The following is a 26,710-nucleotide window of genomic DNA, read 5'->3' as shown; positions in this document are numbered from 1 at the left end:
AGGAAAAGTGCAGTTGGACAGTGTCGCAGCGCTCCATGCAGGAAGAGCACGGCAGGATCAGCTTAAGACTCGTTTTTTCATTTAGATTAACAATATTAGGACAGTTATAAGTAAGCAGGAGGCACCAAGATTGTTAATAAGAGACAGCCATGCGGTTTGGAAAACAAGGAAAGGAAACTGGTGGTTTACTGGAAAATATTTGTACATGTCACCAGACACAAGCAGCCAACATTTACTCACAAATCTCATCGAAGCATCAGCTGCTTATAATTCACTGCATTTCATTCCATTAGCTACAAACTCAACACTCATTCTGTACCACACCACATGTAACGATCTAAATATATATATACATGTATACGCACGCGCACACACACACACACACACACACACACACACACACACACACATATATATATCCCATTTCTTGTGCTTTCACCTCTTTATGGTCTGAGTGATGGATGACTGGCGTTGTAAGACAGGCCGCCTGGTGTCAAAGAAGTCACGGGGCGGAGACTGGAGATGAGACGTCTCTACAGGCATGCTGATGCTGCGTAGGAAGCCCTGCCTCTTCACCGGCTACACCAGAGGGAACATATTATGAAAATACTTGATGACAAGTGACAGAGAGAGGGGGGGGGGGGGGGATTCTTCAAGAAAAAGCACCTGAACAAAAGTGGGGGGCTCGTCAAGTGACATCTGAGTGGTGGGAATGTCCAGTCGGAGCCAGGGAGGCTTCTTCCTCTGCAGGCTGCTGGTGCTCTCCCGCCGTGCTTCAGCCATGTTCTCTGTCCCACCCCAGACCTGCCAGCTGCACAGACAGAAAAAAACAGAAGATGGCATTGTAATGAGTCTCTGAGACTTAAGCAACTGCAATTACAATGGATCATCAAAATAAAAGCTGGAAACATGATGCTGCCAGCTAAGTGGTTCTGCAGTGCACTGTTGCTACACAAGAGGGTGCTGAGGCCTCTTCTTCGATAATCACAAACATCTCCTTCTTCAGACAGTGAAGGGACACCACAGCTGTTAACCCTTTACCCAAAACACTCCATAAAGCCACTTAAAAACTGCTATAAATATTTCTTCTGGAAGTTTGTGGTCTTAAAGCTAATCCTTTAATTCTACAGTTTGAGTCAAACATAATCCCTCTTGGTGGTTAGAAATTACTCTGCTTCCAGTGGACGTCTATCAGAGTTTAATGACTATGCCTGTGTTGCTTTGACGAGACCTGTGGACCACAGGAGGTGCACAGTAAACTTCCCCATCAGACAGCTCGCCTGCGGCTGCAGCACAGTTATCACCGGCCCCTCATTTTATTGTCCCACTGTCTCAACCACGCTCCTGAGACTGGTGTATTCCCACTGCAAACCCGGCACTTGCATTGATCTACAAGTGCCTGAAAACCGAGCATTCGCCATTGATTAAACGCATTTCAGTAAATAAGAGCAAAGTACAAAATACCTTGTTTTTTTTCTTCTCCCGAGCGCAAATTTGCAATCTGGAGCTATGACAAAACCACACGGACATGAAAAACCTTTCCGCTGGCCTTATTTTATTTCAGTTTGTAATTTAGCTCCTCAAGACAGAGAGATATTTTGACACACCGCCTGCTTCTGTTTCAGCCCAAATGATGATGGGAAATGTTGTCAGTGGATCTCAGCAGGGGCGGAAGGAAATCCTCTGAGGGCAGCAGACGTTGAAGCTGATAGTTAAGAGTCTAGTTTTGTCTGAATTTGTTCAAAATCCAGTTCAAACAAGGACACAGATATTAGTTACTAACTCATTTCCTGACTCATCCAGTGAGTAGTTCAGAGTGCAGAGAAAAGTGCGAGAGACAGAAGATTAGTTTTGCATGGATGACATCCAACAACCGATCTTTGAAGCTCATATTTGTTAGCAAATGAAAACCATGCACGACGTTATCTAACTGGAAATTCACTGAGCAGTCATCCCAGGCTTGGCTGAACGTCAGCTTTGGGGAAATGCAAATCTGACACCAGTATCTCGCTGTCCCACTGCTGCAACAACAGCCCTCTCGTGCCCCAGGCAGCTACATTTAATTACTTCCACTATTAGTTCAGTGGCCCTCCTGATGTAGAGCAGGTCAGTGAAGGGAAGGGGGCATCAGCTTTAGGGTTGCAGATTCAAACAGACGCCGCTAAAAGAACGCGATAAGAGAAGCTCATTTCCCTCCATGTGCCGACGTTGTTTGCTGCTGAAGCTTTTGCACGTCCTGCTTTAACCTTGTTTGCAGGGAAGGCCGAGTTGATTTCCGTCTCCAGGGAGGGAGGAAGCAAACTGAGTAGCTCTTTTTTTTTTCATATGTCCGAGCAGAGATCCACCTGCTTCTGCCTTTTGAATTAATATTCATTGAACCTCTATTTTACCAGGAAGTTCCACTGACATAAAAAAAAAATCTGTTTCCCAAAAACCTTGCCAACATGACAGCTGTGCAAAAATCACATAATTTACAGGAAATTAAAGCATTTCAGCTCCTTTGTGCTGGCTGCCAACATATTAGCGAGATGAAACCCATACAGATAGAAAAAAAGTAATGGCTTCCTTCTTTCAGCCAAGATTCATGAAGTAGTTTTTGCATAATCCTGCTGACAGGGTAAGCAAAGTTTCCATACGTTCATCAGATCTTGCGTTAGTTCATCTTTGTTTCATGCGTCAACTTAAGTTTAGAATGAAAAATTAGCCAGGCAGTGTTTGCATAATCCTGCTAACAGACAGGACGGACAAACCAGCAGGTAATATATGACCTACTTGTCAGAGGAAATTAGGCAGATGAAGTGACAAGGTGGATAACATGTGACGGCTTTAAATGACAATGACACCAGAGTTGTTAGTTTTTATCTCACGCTTCAGCAGCTGTTAAGCAACTGTGCAGCCATGATGCAGCCATGATGCAGCCATGCGGGTCCATGGGTTTCTAAAAAAAATAGAAGTCAAATTCCTCTCTCTCTCTCTCTTATTGCTATTGACACATTTCCGGTCATCTGGCTGATTTTAAGACTTGGGCCTTTAGCTTGATGTGTCAGTGTGCGACACCTCAACTCTGTGTAAACTGGTGATAAAGAACTGAGGGCACCCACAGACACGCCACAGAAGACTCATCTGGAGTTAAGTTCAGATCATCCATCCACCCATTTGCTATACAGCTTATCTATAAAGGGTCACAGGGGGGCATCAGGAGCAATTAGGGGTTCAGTATCTTGCTCAAGGATACTTGGACATGGACACCGGGGGAAGTGAAGATCAAACCAGCGACCCTTCATCGACTAGACGGCCACTCTATAACTTGGAATTATCAATATAAACCACATGCAATGAGGTTCATACATCAAAGCAGCCGTTTCTGGTGGGTTTGGGAGACACTTTTGTCATTGTTTTCCTAGATTGTTCTGTAATGCATCTGTTTGGAAGTTTTTTTTAGTGCACTGGAGGAAGTTATCACAAAGCAGATGTTTATTTGTGGCATCAAATACACTTAGCAAACACATGAACACTTCCTCTTAGTGCAGGCGGCCTATGTGACCAACCACCGTGTCCTGCAATGCATTTTTGGTCAAATGCTGATGGGACTGATCTTAAAGTTGCTGAGAAAAATGTACTCGTGATTATTTTGAACGATCCGGCAACTACACTATGACTGAAAAGTACTAATTATTCACATTCTGATAGAAAAACAACATAAAAAATGTAAAGAAATACCAATGGTGTGTTCTTGTGTGGAATGTGAACTAATCAAAGATGTCTAGAATACTATTAGAAGGCTGAGATATACTGCACCTCCTCTGACTTAACTCCAGGACGTACTGTAAATTTGATACAAATATACCATAATTTTTCAACCAAAAATGTTTAATTTCTTGTGAATCCATAAAGCCCACTTCTCTCTGTCTGGAGGATAAATATCTTACTGAGTGAACAGTGAGAGAGAGAGAGAGAGAGAGAGAGAGAGAGAGAGAGAGAGAGAGAGAGAGAGGTGTCTTCATGGACAGAAAGACCTTCAAAAGCAGAGGTGTCCTTGGGGGAAGGACTGAATCTGTATCTGGCAATTATCCAGGCTGAAGGATTAGTGCTTTCATGAGAGTGAACATTATCTGTTCATGGCCAAGTTCAACAGTCAAAGAAACGACTATTCAAATAATTCAACTTGACCAACTGCTCAGCTAAAGCACCCCCCACCCCCCCAAGTGCCTTATCTCACTCTCGGTGATTGAGGGTTTTTTTTTCTGGCTGATAAGTTGTATGCTAACAATTTCACGCATGTTGTAGTTTCCCACAGTATTTACATTCCCAGTGCAGATTTGAGAGCAACACTATTTAGACCACCGCGCTTTTATCTAAAAAGATTTGTTTTGACTTCAAGATTCATATCTAAAAGGGGGGGGGGGGGGGGCCCACCCACGCCCAGAATTCTGCACTTACGAGAACAACTTCCAAACGTCATTTGGTCCTTGTGAGAAAATAACACTTCCTACTCAGTCCATGGCAACCTGCATGGATTGTTTTACATGTCGGGCCTGGCATTACCTCGCTGGGCCGATTCCTCTCTCCTTTAGGCTGGGGAGGAGACAGACAGGCAGACAAAACACAGAGGACAAGCTGACATCTCTCCAGGTGCAGGGAAGTCCAGCAGGCCATAATGACTGGGCTTGACAGGCATAACCGACTCTCTCGCTTTTCTTTCTCAGGAGCTGCAACCTATTGTATTATGGTCCGCATACAAACCCAAGCCCAGCATAGTGTTCCACACCATAATTTAATATAATTACAGGGTAAATGGTCTCCAGTCATGCAGAGAAAGGCCCTGGCTTATGGAAACAGAGGCCCCGCTGTCACAGGTGAGACGTTAAGTCAAACAGGAGACAGACACAGTGGATGGAGCTTTTAGTGGAGCCTTGAACTCACTCAAGAGGGGTTTGATGGGGCGGGGGCTGTGCTGCTGCTTCAGCTTCTGCTGGTTCATTGTTTACTACATAGCCACTTCTCTCCAACCATTCAAGTATGAGCAGAAGCTTTCAAGTGAGCATTGTTTCACATTCAGCATGAATAAAACAGTAATCAGGCCAAGTACATCCTTGCCTCTTCTCTACAGAGGCTTTTTGAAATCTGCAACACTTATTCTACGATGTTCACATGATCTTATCATATCAAGTGTTTCAGAAAAAAAAATCTTTTCGAATTTTCACATTGTTCAGATCTTCTAACCAGGGCCATTTCTAATCTCAGTGAATGCCATACCCACATTCCACAAGATCTCTGGCTGAAAATGCACCGAGCTGAAATGCCAGAGCAGGAAACCACATGAAGTCTAACCATTACGGACAGGAGCTGGCTGGTTTCCGGGTACTGTGTGTACTCTGCTGCTATGCACTAGTCCACAAGAGGCCGTCTAGCTGCAGCAGCCGCACCGAGGGTGGTTGACAGAGCTGTGTCACAGAGGCTGACAAAGCCACAGGAGGCTGGCCAAGTAGGGCCTCGCTTGCTCCAGGGAGGCTTTGTAAATGCAGGGGTGGACATCAGAGTGCAGGAATTGCTTGCTAGCATGCACAGACAGGCTCCATGATGTATGACCTCATTAATCTGAGTAGTGAGAGGCAGGATACCTCATCCTTGAGAGAGGCAGAGCTTCCTGTCCTTAGGCCTTCGTTCCTCATTTCCCTTGTTCACCCTCTTGGTCTTCCTGCATGCTGCTGCTGCTGCTTTGGCTCAAAATAGCAATGAAGTTGTAGCTATTAGCAGCTTGGGCTTTCCAATATTACTAAAACCTGTGTAAATTGCTGCAACTCTGATGGCATAGCTTTGGTTTTCCCCATTCTCTGAGGTTTAGTCATCCACTATAAATGCTTCTACTATCCATTGTTTCTTCTGTGTCACTCCATGCTGGAGGAATGGCTCAACGCTGGAAACAATTGAGGGAAACTACACTATTCAGGCACGCTCCCCAGGTTTTCCCCCTCGTCCTCAGATAAAGGTTCTTGGTAAAAGCAGCTTCTTCACAAAGATGTCTCCACACAGTAAATGAAGCGTGACAAGACTCATCGGACACTGTGAAACGTCAGCATACAGTAGCCTTAGTTCCCTCTACTTAGATTTCATAATGATGCATAGAAACTCATGACCGCACTGTGACTGGGTGAAGGAACAATATGAAGAAGCAACAGATGATCTAAACATGACTCCTTTGCACCTCATAAGGCTGCAGGCGTGTTTCGTGTGCAGTCTGCAGCAGCATCTGTGGCACATCTGCCCATTAATTGCACAATGAGGCTTTTGATCTTTATATAGCACAACCAACTGAGATGAATTAAGAGGCTGACAAAACTACAAAGCTAATGAGATTTCACTGGAGTGCCTTTAAGATGAGAAATTCAAAATACTAATAGATGTCACGTGGCTACGCCAGTTGTGGAAGTTGATTTGGATAAACAATTTTTGATATATCCTGAATTGTGTCTATTTTTTTTCGACTCTGGAGACTATAAACAGATTTTAACGTGTCTCCGCACATGGCTCCCACAGTCCTTTCAACAAATAAACCTGAGCTGGGATCTTAATCGCAGCCTTCAAGATTCCCAGCTCTCTTTTCCTGCCCATTTTTACGGAGGATACACAGCCGCAGGCCAGACAGCCAAGTGCAACTGAGCTCCAGTGGAGCTGCAGTCATCTGAATTGACCCTAGTGACATGTGACAGTCTGTCATACCAAAGCAGCCCTTATGACATTAAAAAACACACACACACAGAGAGACAGCAGAAATACCCGCTGCAGCTGACCCTGAGATCAAGTGTCACCTCTAACCGGGGGGCAGGCGTGGTGGACGGGTTGGTGGTGACTGGCATGGTGGGTGGGTGAGGGTGGGCATGGCTGACAGACCCAGCCAAGAAGGGTGGAGCATGCTCCTTTTTTTTTTTACAAAGTTTTTTCCACAGATCTTTCGCTCAGACTGTAAGCACTTAGTGGGATTCTTTTTTTCTTTTTTTACAATGGAGGCTTTAACTGTTTAGTCTCTGCGGTTGTATCAGGTTTATTTGCCAGGCTCCCTCACGGTCATAACAGTGTTTACTAAATGACAGGATCAAGTGCCAGAGATATGAATAGCTCATGAGAGTATAAATGGCATCCTCACAGAGGGCTCTATGCATGTGGTGTATTTATGGAACTGAATTTCAAAAAGTATTGCTTGATGAAACCGCCGACCAACATAAAAAACATCCTGCTGCAGAAACCAGTCTTATAAAAGTGGATGGGTCTCTTTGCAAGAAACCACCGGAAGCAATAAGAGTATTTGTCACTATCCTGCCTGTCCCGTCTTCAAGGTGTCAGGCGAATGTGAGGGTCGAGAAAATTGCGCTTGGCTATTTTATCAGCACAGAACCTTGCCTTTGACTGAACAGCAATATCCTGCACAGGAAATCAACATGAGCGAGAGGTGAGACGTGTTAACGGCACAAAGAAACTAATATTTCATCTGTTTACACGCAGACATGAGAATATTGGCTTTGCTAAGATCTTCCTCTTCGCTATACAAGTGAAACATTATTATATGCATAGCTAATTTTACTCTTGCATTATTCAGCCATTCTGCACAGGTGAATTATTTACTCCTTACTCCTTATTGGAGCTGCAGGTGGATGGCAGAGGCCCCTCGGGTGAAGCGTCTCTAATCTCAGCAGGTCCTGTTTTAGCTAAAAAAAAAGGCAGATAGCACCGCAGGCTGGTCTCTGATTCTGTGGAAAAATAAGACCCAGTACATCTGTATCACGTCTCAACGTCAAGAGCTGCGTTTTTGTATGTAATCTTGAGGAAGCAGCTGACAGAAAAAAAACAAAAAAACCCCCTCTGAGACCGAGTCAGTTGGATCAGGTAACACCCTGTTGAATCAACTCACAGCGAACCGACCTTCACCATTTCTGGATAAAGCAGTTGATAAGCAGTTAATTTTACGCCGCGACTCCAGCTGCAAATCCTAAAACCTCTTTGTTTGTCTTATCGTCAACTTACTGTATCTTCAGCTGTGCTCTACCACAGACTGGGGGGGGGGGGGGGGAGGGGCAGCTCCTGAAACCTATTATACATCTCCAGCCTGGGTCGTTGGAAGTATGTGCATGAAGACAATGAAGACTAAACACTCAGGGCCAGTGGGAGCTGCATGGTAAGGGCAGTTGATGAAATTCGACAAGACGGTGACACTCCCAAGGACCTGACCTCATCCCAGAGAGCTGACCGTTACAACCAACAGCAACAGTCAGCAAACACAAATAAAGCAGCAGTTACACAATTGAAGCGATTCGGAGTGTTTAATGTGCTGCTGGCGGTGGTGAAGAGCTATTGGATTGAACCGAAACTGACATTATGCTGAATGCTGACATTAATTCAATTGTGGTTAAAATACTTTACAAAACGGCTTATTTTATAGTTTTACAGACAATGACTCATAGCGACACACTTCCCAATTAAATTACCAAATTAGGCATGGGTTGTCAAACCATTCCCAAATGATGAATAATGTTTGGACTAACTGCCTAGAATGGGACATCAATAACTGAGCTCCCTATCAAGGTTATTACTCACCTCTTGACTTGCCCTGACCTGACATCTAAGCTTGTGTGTGTATGTGTATATATATACAGTATATATATATATATACATTTAAAAAAAAAAGTGAGCCATATTCTAGATTGCCTAAATGTGGCCTGAGACTACAAACAAACAGGTTATTGTGTATAGGAAGTTTGACATTCTCTTGCTAAGTGAGTAAGAGGAGAATCTCAGTAACAGCGTGCCCTAACAACATGTGATCACCATCTAAATAGTTTCCAGCATGATATCAGCCTGAATCAGGCCTACAAAAGACGGCATTGTACAAGCCTGATGTGGACCAGGCTGAACAAGGGTCATTGTGCAGCGTGATCACAGTTGAAAAAAAGCAGGAGAAGGTTGAAATTTTCATCCTCCATCGATGGTGCACTAAGCAGATTCCCAGCTGAGTTATTAGCTGATATGTTGCTATGGAGTGTTGGATGCAGTCGGGGTAAGTCATGTGACTATCAGGACAGTTTATCTTTGTAATCGAATCAATCAACAGGATTAAAAATACTCCACAAAAGAGAACCGTCAACTCTGTCAGCTCACATCCTCTCCGGCTGGGAGACCACCATCACGGAGAGGTCAGGTTACTGCTTTCTTTCCACAGAGGACGACTGGTAGGAAGGAAGTGCACAGAGAAGGAGGAGAGGAGGGGTGGGATGGGGGGGGGGGTTGGGGGCAGGGCCATACAGGCGAAGGCAGGAAACACACCGCAGACCGGGCGCATTCTTCATGTCCGGTCCACACGACCACGGAAACAACATACACTTGCTCACATGCAAAGGAACACATCCACACCACACATGTAAACATACACATCCCATCTGAGGGCACGATGACGTTCACGTCATACACAGCAGATAATAGGTCTTGGCGGAGGAGTAAGGCCTCGCGCGGTGAGAGTGAGATCTCAGTGTAGTGTGACATCAAAGCTGACAAGTCTACTGAAGGCAGCAGATGAAGTGTAGCGATGGGAATTAGCCATATTAGCATAGATCCAGGCGGAGGAGAGAGAGAAGGAAAGTTGCCCAATCTTTCATGTCAAGGAACAGCTCAAAGTCAACGCTGAAGTTGGTGGTTATGGAGTTTGAAAGTCGATAAGAATGCACACTTTATGCACGTTCAAATGAGCACACATTTTCCAGAAAAAGACAATATTCTGACCCGGATACGGGTGATGAAACAGCATGCTCTGGTTGCAGATGTATCATATGCCGATATTAGATGGGTTTGGGAGCATTCTTTGGACATGTATTGAGCGTATTCAGAATATGCGTCTGGAGTCGGGGGTTTTCCAGCTGTTTGTGACCTTGTGAAACATGACCTTTTCCTTTTTACAGTCACGTGAGTTCATTCAAACAATGGCTGCATTTGTTACTCATGGAATATCAATTTTCAAACACCTCAGTCAGATTATTGGCATTTTAAGAATAAAAGCAAAAATCAGACTGACGTTGAGGGCAAGTAAATGTGTCTACCAGCAGCCCAAGGGATCTTGAAGCAACATTGAATACAAATAACTTGCATTCATTATGTGTATTTGAGCGAATCTAATCCAAACCAAGTCTAAATTATTATTTCTGATTGTCATGGTAGGAGACTGACAGCTTTTTCGCCCACAGGTACAGCAGGGCCCGCCTCCAGGAAGGAGGAAACTATCAGTGCATGGTGAACACCTGCTGTGTTTGTCTTTTGGGGCAAACACAATGGAACATGGCTTTGTGCTTGAGAGGTTGTAGCCTAAATTTAACAGCAAATACAGCTTTTATGTTACTGCTGACGTACACGTTCTCTCTTGTCTGTGTACTCACGAACATTACGGTGACAATACATGGTGGAATTTATCCTTAAGGAGTTCACCACTTGGGTTGTGTAACCCAATGTACTGGAAAAAATAAAAACTTTAAAATACGTTTATGCTTGCTCATTCCCAGCAGAGAGACAACCTCTCCCCAGCAGGCTCGACACACACCGATGAATGATAATCCATTACGCGGTGCTGCACTGGCATTATCCTGCTACGTGCAAAGATTCTAGTTTATAATCTCCACAATTGGGAGTGTGAATTGGCCTGGATGTGATGTGTCAGTAGTGAAAAATAATATACAGTTAGTTCATAGAGAGAGGACACAGAGACCTTTTCTCCTCTTCTCAGCAGCAATGGTCACATTTTTGCAGCAGCAAACTGCTGATGCTGGGAAACAATGTTTTCTCAATATTCTCAAAGGATAAACAAAATGACCAAGGCTGACAGAAAATCTAAAAATAATTTCCCAAAACACAAATAAGACAAACAAAATTGTTTAATCTTTTTTTTTTTTTTTTGGTGAAACAAGTGGGAAAACTCTTCTTCTGTCATTTCCTGGCTGCCTTGCCGTTGCTGGTCTTGATAGAAATGTATAATTCATTTCAAATGGGGATACTTGAAGATTTTACTAATACAAATGACTCCACCTTCCTCTATCCTGGTTTAATATATTTCACAGACTTCGCTCTCATAACAATTAGCCTTTTCACCCTCTAAATCCTTTAATCTTTCCACTTTATTCACTCGCTGAAACGGCTAAAAAGCCTCAGACTGATGCAACCTGAAGATGCAATTTCACAAAGCGTCCCCCTTGATAGAATTGCACAGGTAAAAGATGATCAATAACAACATTGATTTCTATACTGAGGGTATATATATATATATATATATATATATATATATATATATATATATATATATATATATATATATATATATATATATATATATATATATATATATATATATATATATATATATATATATATATATATATATTTACATACACACACACACACACAAGCAAGCACATGTGATGATCCAGAATTCATTATCAGCGTCGCCTGTTTCACTGCACCTTGTTATAATGGATGTGCTGACATTCTCAAGTAGGTGCCTGTGGTCCTGGAAGTCTGCAGTGGTGAGTGTTTGGGAAAGCCCACACCACTGTAATTATTAGTACTGATATGAACGACATTTTCAATCACCATAACGTTTAGACTGTTTAGGTAGATCCTGAGTCGCCAAAGAAGTGAATAAAAACATACATTATGGATTACTAGGACTTCAAAATGTTGCATATTTCATGTTTTATAACTGATTTGAACCAATAGCCAGTAATTCATGTTGATGTGAAATAAATATAAAATTGTGAACATACTGAAAGATACTTTTGACAGTAATGTATATTTTTTATTTTCAAAAGGTTTAGAAAAGCCCACATATCATATTTATTATTGTTCCCTCATCATTGATGATCAGAGAAGAATTTGATCTGAAATAAATATCAACCACTAAGACCGATACATCAAAATGCTGACTATCATCAGATGATGTGCAAACTTTGCTGACATGGATGTCGACGTGCAGTATTCTGATGTCCATTTTAGATTTTTAGAATCGCACATGGAACTCTTTGTGTTTTCTCAGCATTTTGCAGCAGTAGAAGTGCTGCACAGACTCTAGCTTCCACTGAGTGATGCAAACTCAGCCGGAGACACAGTTTTTCATATTTAGCAAGAAGACATTCAAAATATACAACAACGGGACCATGACAGAAATGGTTTCAGGTCAAATTCAGGAGGGAAAACGGCGGGATGGAACGTTGATTTGCACCTTCTGTCATCAGTTGGACTTTGTGAACAAAGTCAGAGTCACACATGAACTAGCTTTTCTTTTGCAACGACAAACTTGGTCCTGAGCAGGTAAGGAGGATTTTATTGTTTTTGCAGAGGCAGCAGTTGCAGAGACTCATCTAATCTTCAGGTTTCCCCTCTGGGTTCGAGTGAGGGTGACTATTTTTACACACAACAACTGGGTCATTTGAATAAAATGGCAACATTTGCATCTCTATAATTTTTTTTTTTTACACAAATGCAAATAGAGAGTGATAAAAGAGCAGAGGAAGAGGTGCTATCAAAATGAGTCCAAAGCGCTGAAAGTTCATCTGGGAGAGCGTGACTTACGTACAGTGAAATGGTTTCACCAACTGCTTCTTCACAGCTATGCTAAGTTCTCTTATTCCCAGCATAGCATGAGGTGGGAAGAGCAAACTAATCAATCCCACATACATCATGTTCACTCTGCGCTATTGTGTGAAAGCGGGGTAAAATTAACCGTGCGGCATGTATCTGAAGACATTTCCAACCCACAGGCGACAGTTACTCAGTCCATGTGGTGGTGGGACATAGATGTGGGTCACAAGACATTTTGGCAGAGCTCTGAGGAACGTAGATTGTAGCGCAGTGACTCAGATAAATGTGAGGTGAGATTTGGGTCTCTGTGTCATAACAAGTGAGAGTCACTCATCAAGGAGGCGCCGTTTCGACGACGGGCGTTCAAGCAAAGGTTCCAGAAAGAAGGATTTGGAGCATTCACAGACTCATGTGTTACTCATAAAATTAGATAAAACCTCCTGTGTACTGTCAAATCATTTAGTATTCTCCTGCAACGCCAAGCTCTTCTGGTGCTTCTGTGCTTCTTCAAACAAACTGCTAACAACATGACGAGAGTATGGCAACAACAAATTCTGTTAGCAGCATTAATATAATTCCGGATGTCATTTATTGACTTATGAAAGAGCAGTCCATCATTCCTACATCCATCCGCAGCTGCAATTATGAAAAAACTTTATGTATGTGAACTGGTTAGAGTTATGGGGGCACTGAGGGGTCACCCTGGGGTGACGCCGGGGTCTCTGAGCTCAAGTCAGGCACTGTTAAAGAGAGGATGAAGCCGGGAGGAAGGAGGAAGAATGAAAACATGCAGCTGGGCCAAAAAGATCTGTGGAAAACTCCTGACAAAGGCACAGGAAAACTGGGAAGATTGAGGCAGGTCCTCTGGGACGGGTCCTCTAGGCCGGTCACAAGTCCAGTGAGGGGGTGGACCCCTTCTCTTAATTTAACTGAGCTCTTTGTCTATAGAAATAAAGTCAGTTTTTCCCCAGATCACACATACCGGTACATATAGGGTTCCTTCTTTACTGGAGCAATTATTGTCATACAAAAGGTGGTTTAAAATACTGAGGAGCTGTCAGTAAGGAGACAGAATGTCTAATTCAGACAAGATGAGAGAAGTGAAACTGCACAGAGTGGGAGCAGAAATCCTCACAGGCTCCAGGAATAAATTAGATTTGATTCTGCATTGCTACCAATGTTTGTTTTTTGCCTCATTCTGAGTGAATACGACTTACCGCATATAAAGTTTTCAACGACGCCTTCACTAAAACTGGGCGTGATCAGCTGGGCACCATAAATGAGGGGTTTTACATCATTTTCCCTGGCATGCGGCGTTGCCAGCTTTCTCTGCTGCCAACTGAAAGGGAAAGTTGGCACAAGTGTGAAGAGAAGCGGTAGAAAAGGAGGGTTACAGGATCAGGTACTTGTTTAAATATGCCAGCATCTGGCTTGAGGCCACTTCAAACCGTTTGAGTGACAAATACAGTCCAACATCAACTTCATATTAAATAGACTGAGAGGGTGAACTTTGACGACCTTTCAGTGCTGGCACTTCAATGCTCACAAATGTTTAACATTCAGTCAAAGGACAAGAGCATTCACATTGCCGAGGTATTTTTCTAGATCCACCTCTTCCACAAAAAGCCAGTAAAAGACACAAGGGAGTTCAAAACACACCCTCATTTCTGGGAAAGCTGCTGGAGTGAGTTTGGCGCATGGTATGCGATGTTGGTGGGACGATTGAAACTGTCCAGATATAACTGTGTGTGCACAGTTCCATTCAGGGAATGAGTGTATCAAGGAAGTGGACATAGCCACCGTGACGTCACCCTTTGGTTTGTGGACAAGTGTGGCATTTTGGCCGTTGCCGTTGGTTGAGTTATTTTTTGGGAACTGCATGTGACCATATATGGATGAGAGGGTGGGGCTACGGTGGAACGCCTCTATCACAATTCAGCACCGCAATGGTAGCCACTTAGCTAGGCTTTACTGTATATCTTAATGATTTGGGTGGGCATGGAGGAGGGTAAGATAGGTGGCTGCAAGAGGCTCTAATTTAATAAAACTTTTAATATAAATTTAATTTAGATGAAATGTGTTGTTACTGGGTTTGAAAGTGTGACATTTGATCCATTTTTCCAAGTCAAACAGCTAGGAAGAGAAAGAGGCTTAACCATTTATTTTAGCGATGATATTTCTCACAATAATTTTCTAAATGCAACCAGAACTGGTCTGCTTTTAAGGTTTGGGTGAGCAGCAGAACATCTCCAGATGACAAATAGGGTTGCTGAAGTTTTAAGTTTGGAATGGCGGCTCTATCTTATTTTAAAAGGGGACATGATAACATTTTTCTGCATTGACTAGAGACTGGACTATTAATCTCATGAAATGTTTACAGAGAGGATAAAGCAGAAGGGTAATTACCTTGATGATTTCTACAAAACCTGACTTTTTGTATTCGGTCGAGTCGCCCCCTGCTGGTCCCCAGAAAGAATGCTGGCGCTTCCACATCGTCTTCTCTCTTGTCAGACCGAGAAGCTACATCCACTTCTTTTATACAGTCAATGGGAACATGAGTTTAGCAATTTGGAACACAATGAGGATTCAAAGCCTGTGGCTATGACGACTGACCGTGCCAAAGATAGAGAGGGCGGGGGGGGGGGGGCTTATCCTATTTAAAACTGCACTCTCATCCGCACTGTAAAAGTGCAGGATACTGTATCACAAAGGGTGTTCCTTGAGTTGGAGCTCTGGCCTGTATTAAAGATGAAACAAACACTTGTGTTCAATTATATTAAGTTTTGTTCTGACTCGAAATTTAGCATGTTTTAAGTCCTTATCTAACTCATCCTTCTAGGACTCTCCTGAATTTATTACATAAGATGACTCACCCCTCCATGGGTCCGTTAGAATGTGGTAGGAATGATTAATATATAGTCTAGTGCCTTTTTAACATTGAGACTGCTCAGACTTGTTTACAAGTTGTACTAGTGTAATTCAAGCTTGTAATAAAACCCCCTGCCAAGGGATTTCACCCACGTAAGGCTGTGCAATCGCAACATGCCTTACATTTCTGTCTCAAGGCGGCACGTAAAGAAAGATATTTATTGGGTTATCGGCTGACTCGCCCTCCGAGAGCTCTTCACAGTCAAAGAGGATGTTCAAAGTTCAAGGAGCTGTTGCTGCATCTCTAGAAGCGTCTGCCTTCTGGGAAAAAACCCACAGCATTCCCACAGTCCTGAAATTGAGCTTTGCCCTGAGGTTAACCAGCCCCAGACACCATGTCAGTGCAACGGGACCAAAACTCCCTGTAACTACCAACCCCAATGAGATGTTTTCATCCCTGCAGCAGCCTAATGTTGGCTTAAACTAGATAACTGTGAACATTCTTCATAGTGGAACTTTTCTTGAAACCAATGCATCAAAGGTTTCCTTCTAGTGATTCCTGTGTTTGCTGCTTCATTGTGGCCGTCTGGCTCATGACAGATGAGGTGCTGACGGAGAGAAAGGCAAGGTGGCATGCTGGCAAACCCACGTCTTGGAGGCTCAGAGGTGGAACTGAAATAGCCCTGCTGCTGCTGCATTACTGCATTACATCACGACTGACTTCACCATCATGGCTGCCGCTGCATCATGCCACCGCCGGGATGTCATGGGACAGGAACAATTGGAAGCAACGACTCTGAGTCACACAATCAAGTCGTCATTAGCGGAAAGACTTGTCCATTCGCCAGCTCGCGTACTGTATTTCCAGGCAGACAAACAGGCAGCCACAGAATGATTATCTGTACTGGGGGAAAAAAAAAAGAAAAAAGAACTTCCTGTATAATTAAAATCAGTGCACCACAACCAAGACAAGGCAGAAGATATCTGCTTACATTCCTCCTCGCATGTGTGTAGCCAACATGAGAGAGACAACATTGCTTCTGCTCCTCCATAAATACCACAATATTTGACATGAGAGAAAAATCACTGTTCCTGCGCTTGACAACTTACTCAAAACCGAAGCCACATCAAAGTCAAAAAGGTACAAGCCAAGCGAATACCAGTGAGGATGAGATCAAACACTGCCTGTGGGCGCTCTCACCATCAATCCCCTGTGCAACCATACCTGACGTGCTTTCTAAGTCTGCTAGAGTTCAGTCACGGGTACACTTGCAAGTAATATATTTAGCAGGAAAGACTACGTATTGTCTTCAAAGTAGCATAACAAGTTGGTTGACATGTTTGACCTCTCCAGGAACGGCTGCCCTGCCCCACAATCACAAATCAACCCAGGAGACAACCTGAACTGTAGCAGCATTCACAGAACACACACACACACACACTGGCTGTAATGTCACACATGTAGCAGTGTGTGAGAAATATGTTATGTCACTGTGTAATATTTAAAGTGCCCTTCCTGGCATTGGTTTAACTCTTAAAGCTCATTCTTGTTTAACAGAACTGAATACGTGGAGAAGAAAAAAATAATTAGGGGTGGAGGCAAAAAAAAAAAGGATTTATTTAATAATTGGAATTATCTTTAAGTAATTTTCTATTCCTAAATGAAACTACTGCTTGTTATAAGTTATGTGGGTTGGTTTTTTTTTTGTTTGTTTGTTTTTTGCCTCTATGGTAACGGCAGTAACAGCCAAAGATGCCAGTTGGTTTACCTCAAAAAAGGAGTTATACATTTTTAATCTGGTGTACATTAAGGTTGCAAAATTAATATTTAATATACTGCAATTTTAAAATCGCACGAAAGCACAATATTTGTATAAAGGTTTATTGTAGGTCAAAGTAGCATTTCTAAACTGCCTAAACATCATCTTCCAACAGTCTTAGGAAAATCTTTGTTGCCACAGATCCCTGAAAATATTACACCACTAGCATTTTAATGGGTTTTTCCATTGAAACGAGAGCAAAGATGTTAAAATTCCTTTAAGGTTGCAAACCATACGGCAACAACAATCAAAAACGATCGCAATTTGACATTCTTTAAAAAAAAAAAATTGTTTGGCAACAACTGTGAACCACAAACCGATTCTGAAGAAGAAGAATATCGAGTGGACTCATCTGGAAGCAAACCCATTTCAATCATCGTTCTCTAAAATGTGAGAAGCGCAACATAGTAACAGACAACGTGAGTCATCAGCTTGGCTACGTCATCAATCAGCTGTCGTTAATGATCATGGTTGTGAACGGCAACTCAAACAAGATGTGTCGTCGAGAAGAAAACGTGCTAAGTGTGTGTATCTCTTATTTACTACTTTGGTATCAAATGTATTCTTGAGATAAGGTAAGTATTTGTTGTTCTACCCATCTAAACAATTACAACATGATTTTTCTTTATCATACAGCCATTAATAAATGCTTCTTAAATTGGAATGATAAGAAAAATCCAGGTCCGGTTGAGGTTTAAGGGAATGTGACATGCTCGCTACAAACACGCGCAACGTTACAACTTCTCTTGGTCAGTAATAAGTGTGCAGGTCGGGTTGGCTGGTAAACAGGACTGTCGAGCGAGCACATTTTCACCTCCAATATTACAGACGTGTTTGTTGGTGAAACAGCTTGAGGTTATTTAGAGAAGCATGAGCTCTGCACACATGGAACAGTTCAGCCCAGCAACGCTTATTTCATCTGGACTCTGAAACAGCTCAGTCCAGAGCCTGAGGGAAATGACCAGACATCACACAGTGTACACCCAGTCTGGCCTGGAACGCCGTCCCTCTAATGAACACTGTCTTATATCTTAAACAATGCATCTACAAAGGCACCCATTCAGGGCTAAACAACCGTGTCTTGCTAGTAGATACATCATCCTGAAGGGATAAGGCAACATAACAAACAGATCTGAACAGATATCAGTATCAATGCTGTTTTTTTTTTTTCCTTTTTGGGGGGGGGACTTTAATAAAACATTTTCAGTCGAAAAAAGGAGTCCAAACTTCTAAATTTTCAGCCATGCTGCAAACACTTGCGGCTGCTGCTGCGGTTGCTGCTGCTGCTGCGGGAGACCTGGCTTTTCGCCCACAAAACAGAGTCCAGTCTTCAGCTTTTCAGATGCGTTGACCGGGTCGTCTCTCTCAGGACGCATGTGTTGCCATGGACAACTTTGCATTTCACTCTACAAATATTACAGAGAGTGAGACTGAATTCGGCTCAGCAGTTAACCTGACCGTGTAGTGGGATAGGTCACATGGTCGGGCACCCTCCCTTTCTTTATTTTTTTTTTTATGTTTCCGTGCGTTCAGTAATTTGTTGCACCAGAAAAGGTTGATAAATCTTACAAAAAATATCTTATTTAGGAGAAGAGTGAATTCCAAGGCTGGATATCGACGAGGGCCTCGTGCTACATTAATAGGAATATTGTGATACAACACGATATGATAAATTTGGAGAGCATTTTGATACTCTTCATAATTTCCCGAAAATTTCAAAATACGGTTGTGAATACAACTTGCTGTGCACCGCCTTGGTAGTCTAATGATATGTACATCACATTGTACCGAGAACTCAGCTGACAAACTGAGCCAAGATTTCCATTCTGATTTATATTTGCAAAGTTGCACGGACGTACGCTGTTACCGGACACAGTAAATGGAGCCGCCATGACACCAACTCTTTCAGATGCGTGTGAAGATGTACAGATGGCGATGAATGAAACTTGATAATACAAACTTACTGGCTGTCAAATCAGTGTCAAATCAGCATGAAGCAGTTGTGCAGGATTGTGAACTTGGCCAGACTGACAGACAGACAGACAGATAGTGCGCCATGAGTCATGCAGCCATGACGAGAGTGTAGCCCCCTCAGCAGACCCCTGAAAAACTCACATACCAGCTAGTCAACACAGGCCGCCCTGGATGGTCCACCTGCCTCGCCAGAACCACGTCCAAGTATCACGTACCAACATCATGCACCCACATAAACATTCTCTCTCTCACACACACACACACACAAACACACACACGTCGGGAATATTCTCTCAGGGGTCTAGTTGGAGCTGATACAGAGGATGAGCATGACTGCAACTATCACACATCATGGCCCTGCTTTATTGGTGTGGTTACATCACCCTGAGCTATGATTACTTCCCCCCCAACACCACCCCCCCCCCCCATGTGATAAGGTTTCAGGAACACTGGGCACACAAACCAGGCCATGTGCTCCTATGTCATGTGTGCCAAAGCTGTTTCTAATAGTTTGTCTACGGTTTCACTTCAACTCGTCCAGGTGTTGCAGCACACTGGAGCGCTTACCTTCACTATGTCAACAAAATTGCTAACGTATGTGTGTGCGTGTGTGTGTGTGCGTGCGTGCGTGCACAACATCAGATGAGTCAAATCTGGACATTTATGTGGCTTCGCTGTAATTCTTGGCGTCAATTTGAGCCTCGTGGAGGCTGTTACTTAAAACAAAGGTGAAGAAGAAACTCGCCGCGCAGGTTCTAGAGAGGTTGAGTGCAAAGGAGAAGCACATTGCTGCCCCCTTTTATAACCCCCATTTTTTTTTTTTTGCATGAATAATGAAACATCTGTACAAAGCCGTAGCAAAAACACACAAACACACACACAACAAACACAAAATCGGTCAGGAGGATGGCGATGCTGATGAGGTACAGGAGAAGATGAAAGAGGTAGGAGGAAGAGGAGGAGGAGGTGAGAGAGTGGGAGGAAGATGACAAGGATGATGGCGTGAGTTTACGTTGAGATGTGCTGCACGATTATTCAGTTCATGTATTCCTCTCAACAGAATGACACCTACACTCATTTTCAATCAGGTGAGATAATCACTGCTTTGGGAACTGAAACCATTTTTTGGGGGGGGGCTCAATTATTAAAGCTTAAATCTGCAAAGTTAAAATAAAATAAAGTCGTCTCATTTTTACAAAGGACTTGTGAAGCGCGCACTTAATTAAAACAAAAAAAAGGACAAACATACTTTTTCTTACAGGGTGACGTGGCCTAAAGGTGGACTTCTTTAAAATAGGATACTTTTAAGTGTAAAAAGTCCACTCCGAACAGCTTAAATCCTCCGCATGGAGCCGAACGCTCCCCATGAATCAACCGGCAGAAGCTCCTCGCTTCCCTCACACGATCACGACGCTTCTTCCTCCGCCAGCCGCCTTCCGCTTGAACCAGCAGACCAGAGGACGCAGTCACCGAAACATGTCGCAACTTACCCTTAGAACAACCAGCTCAGGTGATCTCCAGCGGCGAAACAATCAATCCGGTTGAACAGTTCTCCCTCCCTCCCTCGGACTTGTCACATCATCCCTGACATACGCGCAGGAATTAAAGCGCTTCTTCTTTTTCCTCACCCCGCAGATGTTTTTAAGACGAGCCCGGCGCGGTGCTGTTCAGTCTGGCCACTTCAATCACACCAGCCGCTGGAGCAGACCTGGATGATGTAGCCGGCTTCTCTGCTCCCCACCTACGGACAGAGCATTCCCACACAGCTCCATGGATCGGCCCGGGGTAAGTTTTCTTCTGCCGGTTGTAGCCTAATTCAGCTGGCGGAGTCAGCCCCGCCCTGGACTGGAGACGGTCGGTGGAGAAGGCGAGCCCGTCAACATCAGCGACCAATGGGTGTGTACACAGGGAGGCGCTGCCTCTCCCGGTTAGCCGCGGTGACTAAGCGATATCCTCGGCCAGAGAGAGAGAGAGAGAGAGAGAGAGAGAGAGAGAGGAGAGAGAGAGAGAGAGAGAGAGTTCTAATCATTCTTATCATATTAATATACGCGTCTCAATTGTTTCGTTGCCTTGTCAGGTCAAGTCATGCTTTATCTTAAATACCTTAAAGAAACTGTCACAATTGTGGGGGGGTTAAAACCGTCAAAAAGGATCTTTCCTATGGCTGACTCCTCCTTGACAGGTCACCAGTTCATGGCAGGACCAACACATAGAGAGAGACAACCATTCACTCTCACAGTCACACCTACGGTCAGTTTAGAGTATCAATCGGCCTCGTCCCCTCTTGATGTCTTTGGACTGTGGGAGGAAGCTGGAGTACCAGAGAGAACCCACACAGGAACAGGGAGAACATGGAGACTCCACACAGAAAGATCCCATGCTTGAGCCAGGACTCGAACCGGGAACCTTCTTGCTGTGACAGTGCTGACCACTGCACCACCGTGCCGTTAATTTTATACTGATTTAAATAACTTTCCACTCATTGTACTTTGTACCTCAAGTGTGAAACATTTGTATTTTACACATGTACTGTTATTTGTGCATTTTATCGTCTTTGTACCCCCCAACACACACACACACACACACACACACACACACAAACACACACACACACAGGCTTCAGTACCTTGGTCAAGGACATTTTTACAAGGTCTCTGGGGTAAATGAGGATCAAACCTGTGACCCTTCAGTAACTCAGCAGCTGCGTTACCACCTGAGCCCTGCTGTTGCTTTGGCTTAGTCTTTTTTTTTTTTAACAAATGTACTTGAAAAAACCCTAAACATAAAGCATTTGCTCTGCTACAACGGACATTCAAGACTTTGATTTATATTTCTCCTTGCTGGCTGACTCATGCGACCTCATAGGATTTGCTGTAAATGTCAACAAAGGCCAAAAGCCAAATATATTACATAAATGAACACAAATGGCCGCTGTACATGAAAACAAGCTTAATCTGAAGTTGTTTAGTTTCCTTTATACATCCAGTACGCTCATATGAAGGCACCGGAGCTCTAAAAAGTGACAACCCACATCCTCAGCACATTCCCCAATAAACATAAGAAGAGCCGAATAATGACTGACTGACTCTGAAATGAGATTTCAGCACACGACAAAAAACCTGAAAGAGTGTGTGTGGTTAAATATGACAAATAAACAATATAAATCATTGCGCGCGCACCCCCCCCCCCCCCCTTGTTGGTGGTGTGTTATTGGACAAACATGCAATGTTGCAATATGACATGATGATCATCACAATAAATCAGGAGAGCTACGCCCCAGAACCCAGTCCTCAGAGAAAATGTCAGATCAGTTTCAGTCCTGATTTATGACCGGGCCGATGAAGAAGATAATTGTCAGACTATCGTATAAATCCCACAGATGTTTCAGTGAGCATCCACATGCTGCACCTTACACCAGTATGACATGAGCCCGGGGTTATCGCCTGCTGACGTTAACACGGCTGACTGAGCGCTATAGCGTTAACTGGGCCTGAATACGTGCTTGTCAAGAACTCTGTACACAACAAAAATAACAAGTGGCCATAAAGAGTGTGGTTGTTGATGGGTAAATGCAGGGGAATTAAGAAATGAACTGCAAATATTTTAGAAAATGACATTCACATGGATGCTTAGCGTCTGTTTTTGCATTATAGTTGCCGAGATTCCTCCCATATTTCCTGATATTTAATTCGCACAGAAAACTCAAGGACAACTGCAAAAAAATAAAATAAAATAAAAGAGCACCTTTGCCTACTGAATGTTTAATGTGTGCAGGACCATAGATTGTGTACTGGGGGTGTCTGGGGGACACACTTTTTACAAAAGATTGTAAAAAGGGGAGAATTTTAATTTAAGAGGATGAGACTTCTCCACTGCTTCTAATGAAAAGACCATTACAGAACATTCCATCGTGGTTGCAGTGAAAGCTCTGATCCACCTGGGAACATTCAGCAGGAGGGAGATGGATGGTAGGAAGCAGAAGGTTTCCGAGCTGCTGACAAGAGCCACCGTGTGTGCAGTTTTCCTCAAATGAGGTTTGGGGTCACGAGAAGCTTGGGTTTGTGGAAAACGTCGCCGTCATAGTTCCTTTGATCTACTTCCCAATTAATATAAGACCCTCTCCTGGATGTGGCCGCCTTCTGCAGTTAACAGAGGAGAGACGCAGTGAGGTCGGATTTTTATGCTGGCTGAATGAAAATTGTCAGAACTTTTTTTTTTTTTTTTTACTTCCTGTGTTTAAAATAAACTTGCCCCTTCTCTAAAACAATCGCCCATTAATCGCCTGATTGTCTTCTACACTTCATCAGTCAATTTACAATTTCCGTCCTGCACCTCGGGTGCTGTCAATGTAACAGGGACGAAATTTAATGATTCATGAACCATGAATTTCGTATGTTTTTTTGTGACAGCAAAACCTAAAAAGTGCTACATTTCAAATGGAAATATAATTTGTACCTGTGCCATGGACTTGTTTCAGCAGGGTGACGAGCTGTGCTGTGGTTCCTGGTACTGGACTGTGTTGCACTGGATCCGTTAACGTGTAATTCATTGTGGTGAAGGTCACTGCAGTCAATAATCATTTAAAACAACTGAAACAGCTATTCTGAGCGCGTTATTTGTGCAAGACACGACTGCAACGGATTGCTATTTGATTGGAGCAGGTCTATTTTTTCCCCCTGCAGGCATTTATAATTAAGGAAGCACCTGAGAACCGGCTGTTTTGCTGTTGGGTTGGAAGAAAAGGTTAAAAAACCTGCTCTACCCCACTGACATTATGCATTGCAGATGGCCCCGAGTGTGTGTCAGGCACAAGTCCATATTAAAGGGCAGGCAGTGGGGTTGGTCGGGTTCAACAAACATCAGACTACGCAGCGGGAGACAACTGTCCTGTTTACAACACCACGTTTCATAACTGTAACCCAAACAACTATTTTTACCGAACCAAAACCAACTCAGAAAAAGTTTTGACAAAACAACTGTACACCACCTGTGGCCCATTGTTGTTATTGTGTATGCACCACGAGATTTTAGCACAGGAAAGAACACAGTATAGAAAAGACGGATACTTCCAACTGATGTGCACGAGTTTAAAAGTCGTGCTGAAGAAAATACTTCACCATATACAGCAGACAAAGAGTCGACAGTTCTCGCAGCTGCTCATGTAGCTCAGAGAGAAAAGCTAGGGCTTCCTCTCTGCCATGCACCCACGGGGGTCTCGCCTCTGTACCCACGGGGGTCTCGCCCCTGCCAGCATGACAGATAGCCATTCAGGAAATCAACCCCGATTCATGAACATGCCCCAAATTTAGAAATATTATCACCACCAGAGCAACTTTATCAGACATTGTCAACTCGCTTACATGCACTCAGGTATGTAAAGAGCGCTCAGCGATCTGCTGGGAGTCCCTGATTGATTTACCATGAAACTGCTGTAATTAATGGTGACGTTTCCCCTGAGATGGAAGAAGGTGAACCTGGGCCAAAAGCTGCAATTAGGAAGCAACACGGGACCTTAAGGAGCACTCAAGACTCCCTGAAGCCCCATCAGTCAGATACAGATAAAAGGGTTGAGTGCAAGGGTAATGTTTAACCAAAAGGACGTTGTCAGACGCTCCATAAACAGTTTCCTCTTTCTTCAACCGAGCAGGGAAGTGGAAGAGAGATCAAGCTTGGTTACGACCACAGAGACGTTTGGCATGTACCAGGGTTTTACAGTACTCGCTGCTACTGCTGATCACATAATCAGAGTTTATGTCAGTGGGTTAAAATACAGTGTGCATTATAGAGAAAAGGAAAATGCTCCAAAATTCTTTTTTTTTTTTGTTTTTTTTTGCTCATGTGGTCAGACTAGATCCTGTAGACAGCCAAGTCTGACTCAACAGTTGCTTTCTGTGAGAGCTACAGGTGTGAGACGAGACAACGAAACTCTTATCATGAGTAAAACCAGAAAGGTCACGGGGCAGGGGATTTTTACCGTGGGCTGAATCAATAAACCAAACAGATGGAAGACTTGTCTACAGAAACAGTCCTCAAACTGTTACTGATGTTCTCCTGGAGGATTTGTCTGTACAGAATAAAGAAGAAAAAAAACTAGTTGTTTATTTAGTTACTGGAATCTGGATTGACAAGAAACCCGATCCACAACTTAACCAATGCATCGCTTGTTTTGTATTATGCAGAGCAAAACCATGTCTGCAGTGTAGACAACAACACACAAAGAGGCTTTTAAATCCCTGCGGGTGTTTGAGCATATATACTGTAGACATGCATGTCAGTCACGCGTTTATAAACCGGTGGTTCTCGAAAAACTGTGGGCATGAGATCCCAGATGTGAGGAAGCTGTGCCTCCATACGCATGTTTCTGTTGAAGAGGTGTGTTTCTGGGTCTCCTATGAAGTGACCCCCCCCCCCCCCCCCCCAATGAGAACCCGGCCACCTGTGTAGCACGCACCCACCTCTGCAGCAAACAAGAAAAGAGGCACATGAATCATTAATCTGCATCAATTAATAATTAATCCCATCAAACACTGAGGCTACAGATGACGACCAGCTTCTGCCACTCACAGACCTGCTAAGAAAAGAAGCCTCTGTTCTTCCATTTTTGTAAGAAGATTATAGATTGAGTACGCTAGCGAGGGTTTCTTTGAAGCTATGACAGAAGCTAAGATTCATAGTTGACGTGCCCTTCCATGGCTAATCTTTGTGTTGTTAAATTTGCATTATGAAATCCATCACTCTGATGATTCCAGACATGTGATGGATTGAAGAAATTGAAAATAAAAGACTGAAAAACCAAAGATGTATAATATATACAACAGAGAAAATATTATACAATATTTCCCAGTCATGGTGGTTTGAAAAAAGGATATATTATATGTATAGCCTTTTTAAAAATATATATATATTTATGGGGCTGCACGGTGGTGCAGTCGTTAGCACTGTGGCCTCACAGCAAGAAGGTTCCGGGTTCGGGTCCCGGCTCGGGATCTTTCTGTGTGGAGTCTGCATGTTCTCCCTGTTCCTGCGTGGGTTCTCTCTGGTACTCCGGCTTCCTCCCACAGTCCAAAGACATGCAATTTGGGGACTAGGCTGATTGATACTCTAAACTGACTGTAGGTGTGGCTGTGAGTGTGAATGGTTGTCTGTCTCTGTATGTTGGCCCTGTGATGGACTGGTGACCTGTCCAGGGTGAACCCCGCCTCTCGCCCGTAGATGCTGGGATAGGCTCCAACCCCCCTGCGACCCTTATTAGTAAGGAATAAGCGGAAGACGACGATGGATGGATATATATTTATATTGCCAGCATATTGAAACTAGCCTAAGAGAAAGAGTAGTGATATACTACACTTTTGACATCCCCAGTGTGTCCCCCAGACACCCCCAGTACACAATCTATGGTCCTGCAGACATTAAACATTCAGTAGGCAAAGGTGCTCTGATAA

The 26,710-nt window shown here is 43.4% G+C and overlaps 1 protein-coding gene and 1 long non-coding RNA gene across 5 annotated transcripts in view; one reads left to right on the top strand and one right to left on the bottom strand.

Moving 5' to 3' along the window:
• rhbdf1a (rhomboid 5 homolog 1a (Drosophila)) overlaps nt 1-26,710 on the bottom strand; it is a 40,314-nt gene that overhangs the window by 9,963 nt on the left and 3,641 nt on the right. The window contains exons 1-3 of one of the 4 annotated variants that reach the window (XM_086184085.1): nt 20,759-21,166; nt 667-811; nt 440-579 (exon numbers count right to left, since the gene is read on the bottom strand). In XM_086184085.1, the coding sequence (XP_086040211.1) occupies nt 440-579; nt 667-783 (257 nt within the window). In that variant the 5' untranslated portion in view covers nt 784-811; nt 20,759-21,166. Of the gene's footprint in view, nt 1-439; nt 580-666; nt 812-20,758; nt 21,167-26,710 lie in introns of those variants that run through there. The other 3 variants (XM_086184083.1, XM_086184082.1, XM_086184084.1) reach the window with 3 other exon arrangements.
• Nucleotides 20,133-26,215, top strand: LOC147244844 (uncharacterized). The gene is made up of 4 exons (XR_015109947.1): nt 20,133-20,356; nt 20,530-20,778; nt 20,904-21,053; nt 21,451-26,215. It is a non-coding gene; the product is annotated as an uncharacterized LOC147244844 (long non-coding RNA).

The sequence above is a fragment of the Aulostomus chinensis genome, chromosome 18 (assembly GCF_037954235.1).
Source record: "Aulostomus chinensis isolate RoL2024-O1b breed Wild chromosome 18, RoL_Achi_v1.0, whole genome shotgun sequence".
Classification (NCBI taxonomy): domain Eukaryota; kingdom Metazoa; phylum Chordata; class Actinopteri; order Syngnathiformes; family Aulostomidae; genus Aulostomus; species Aulostomus chinensis.
This window is presented reverse-complemented; position numbering and strand designations above follow the sequence as displayed.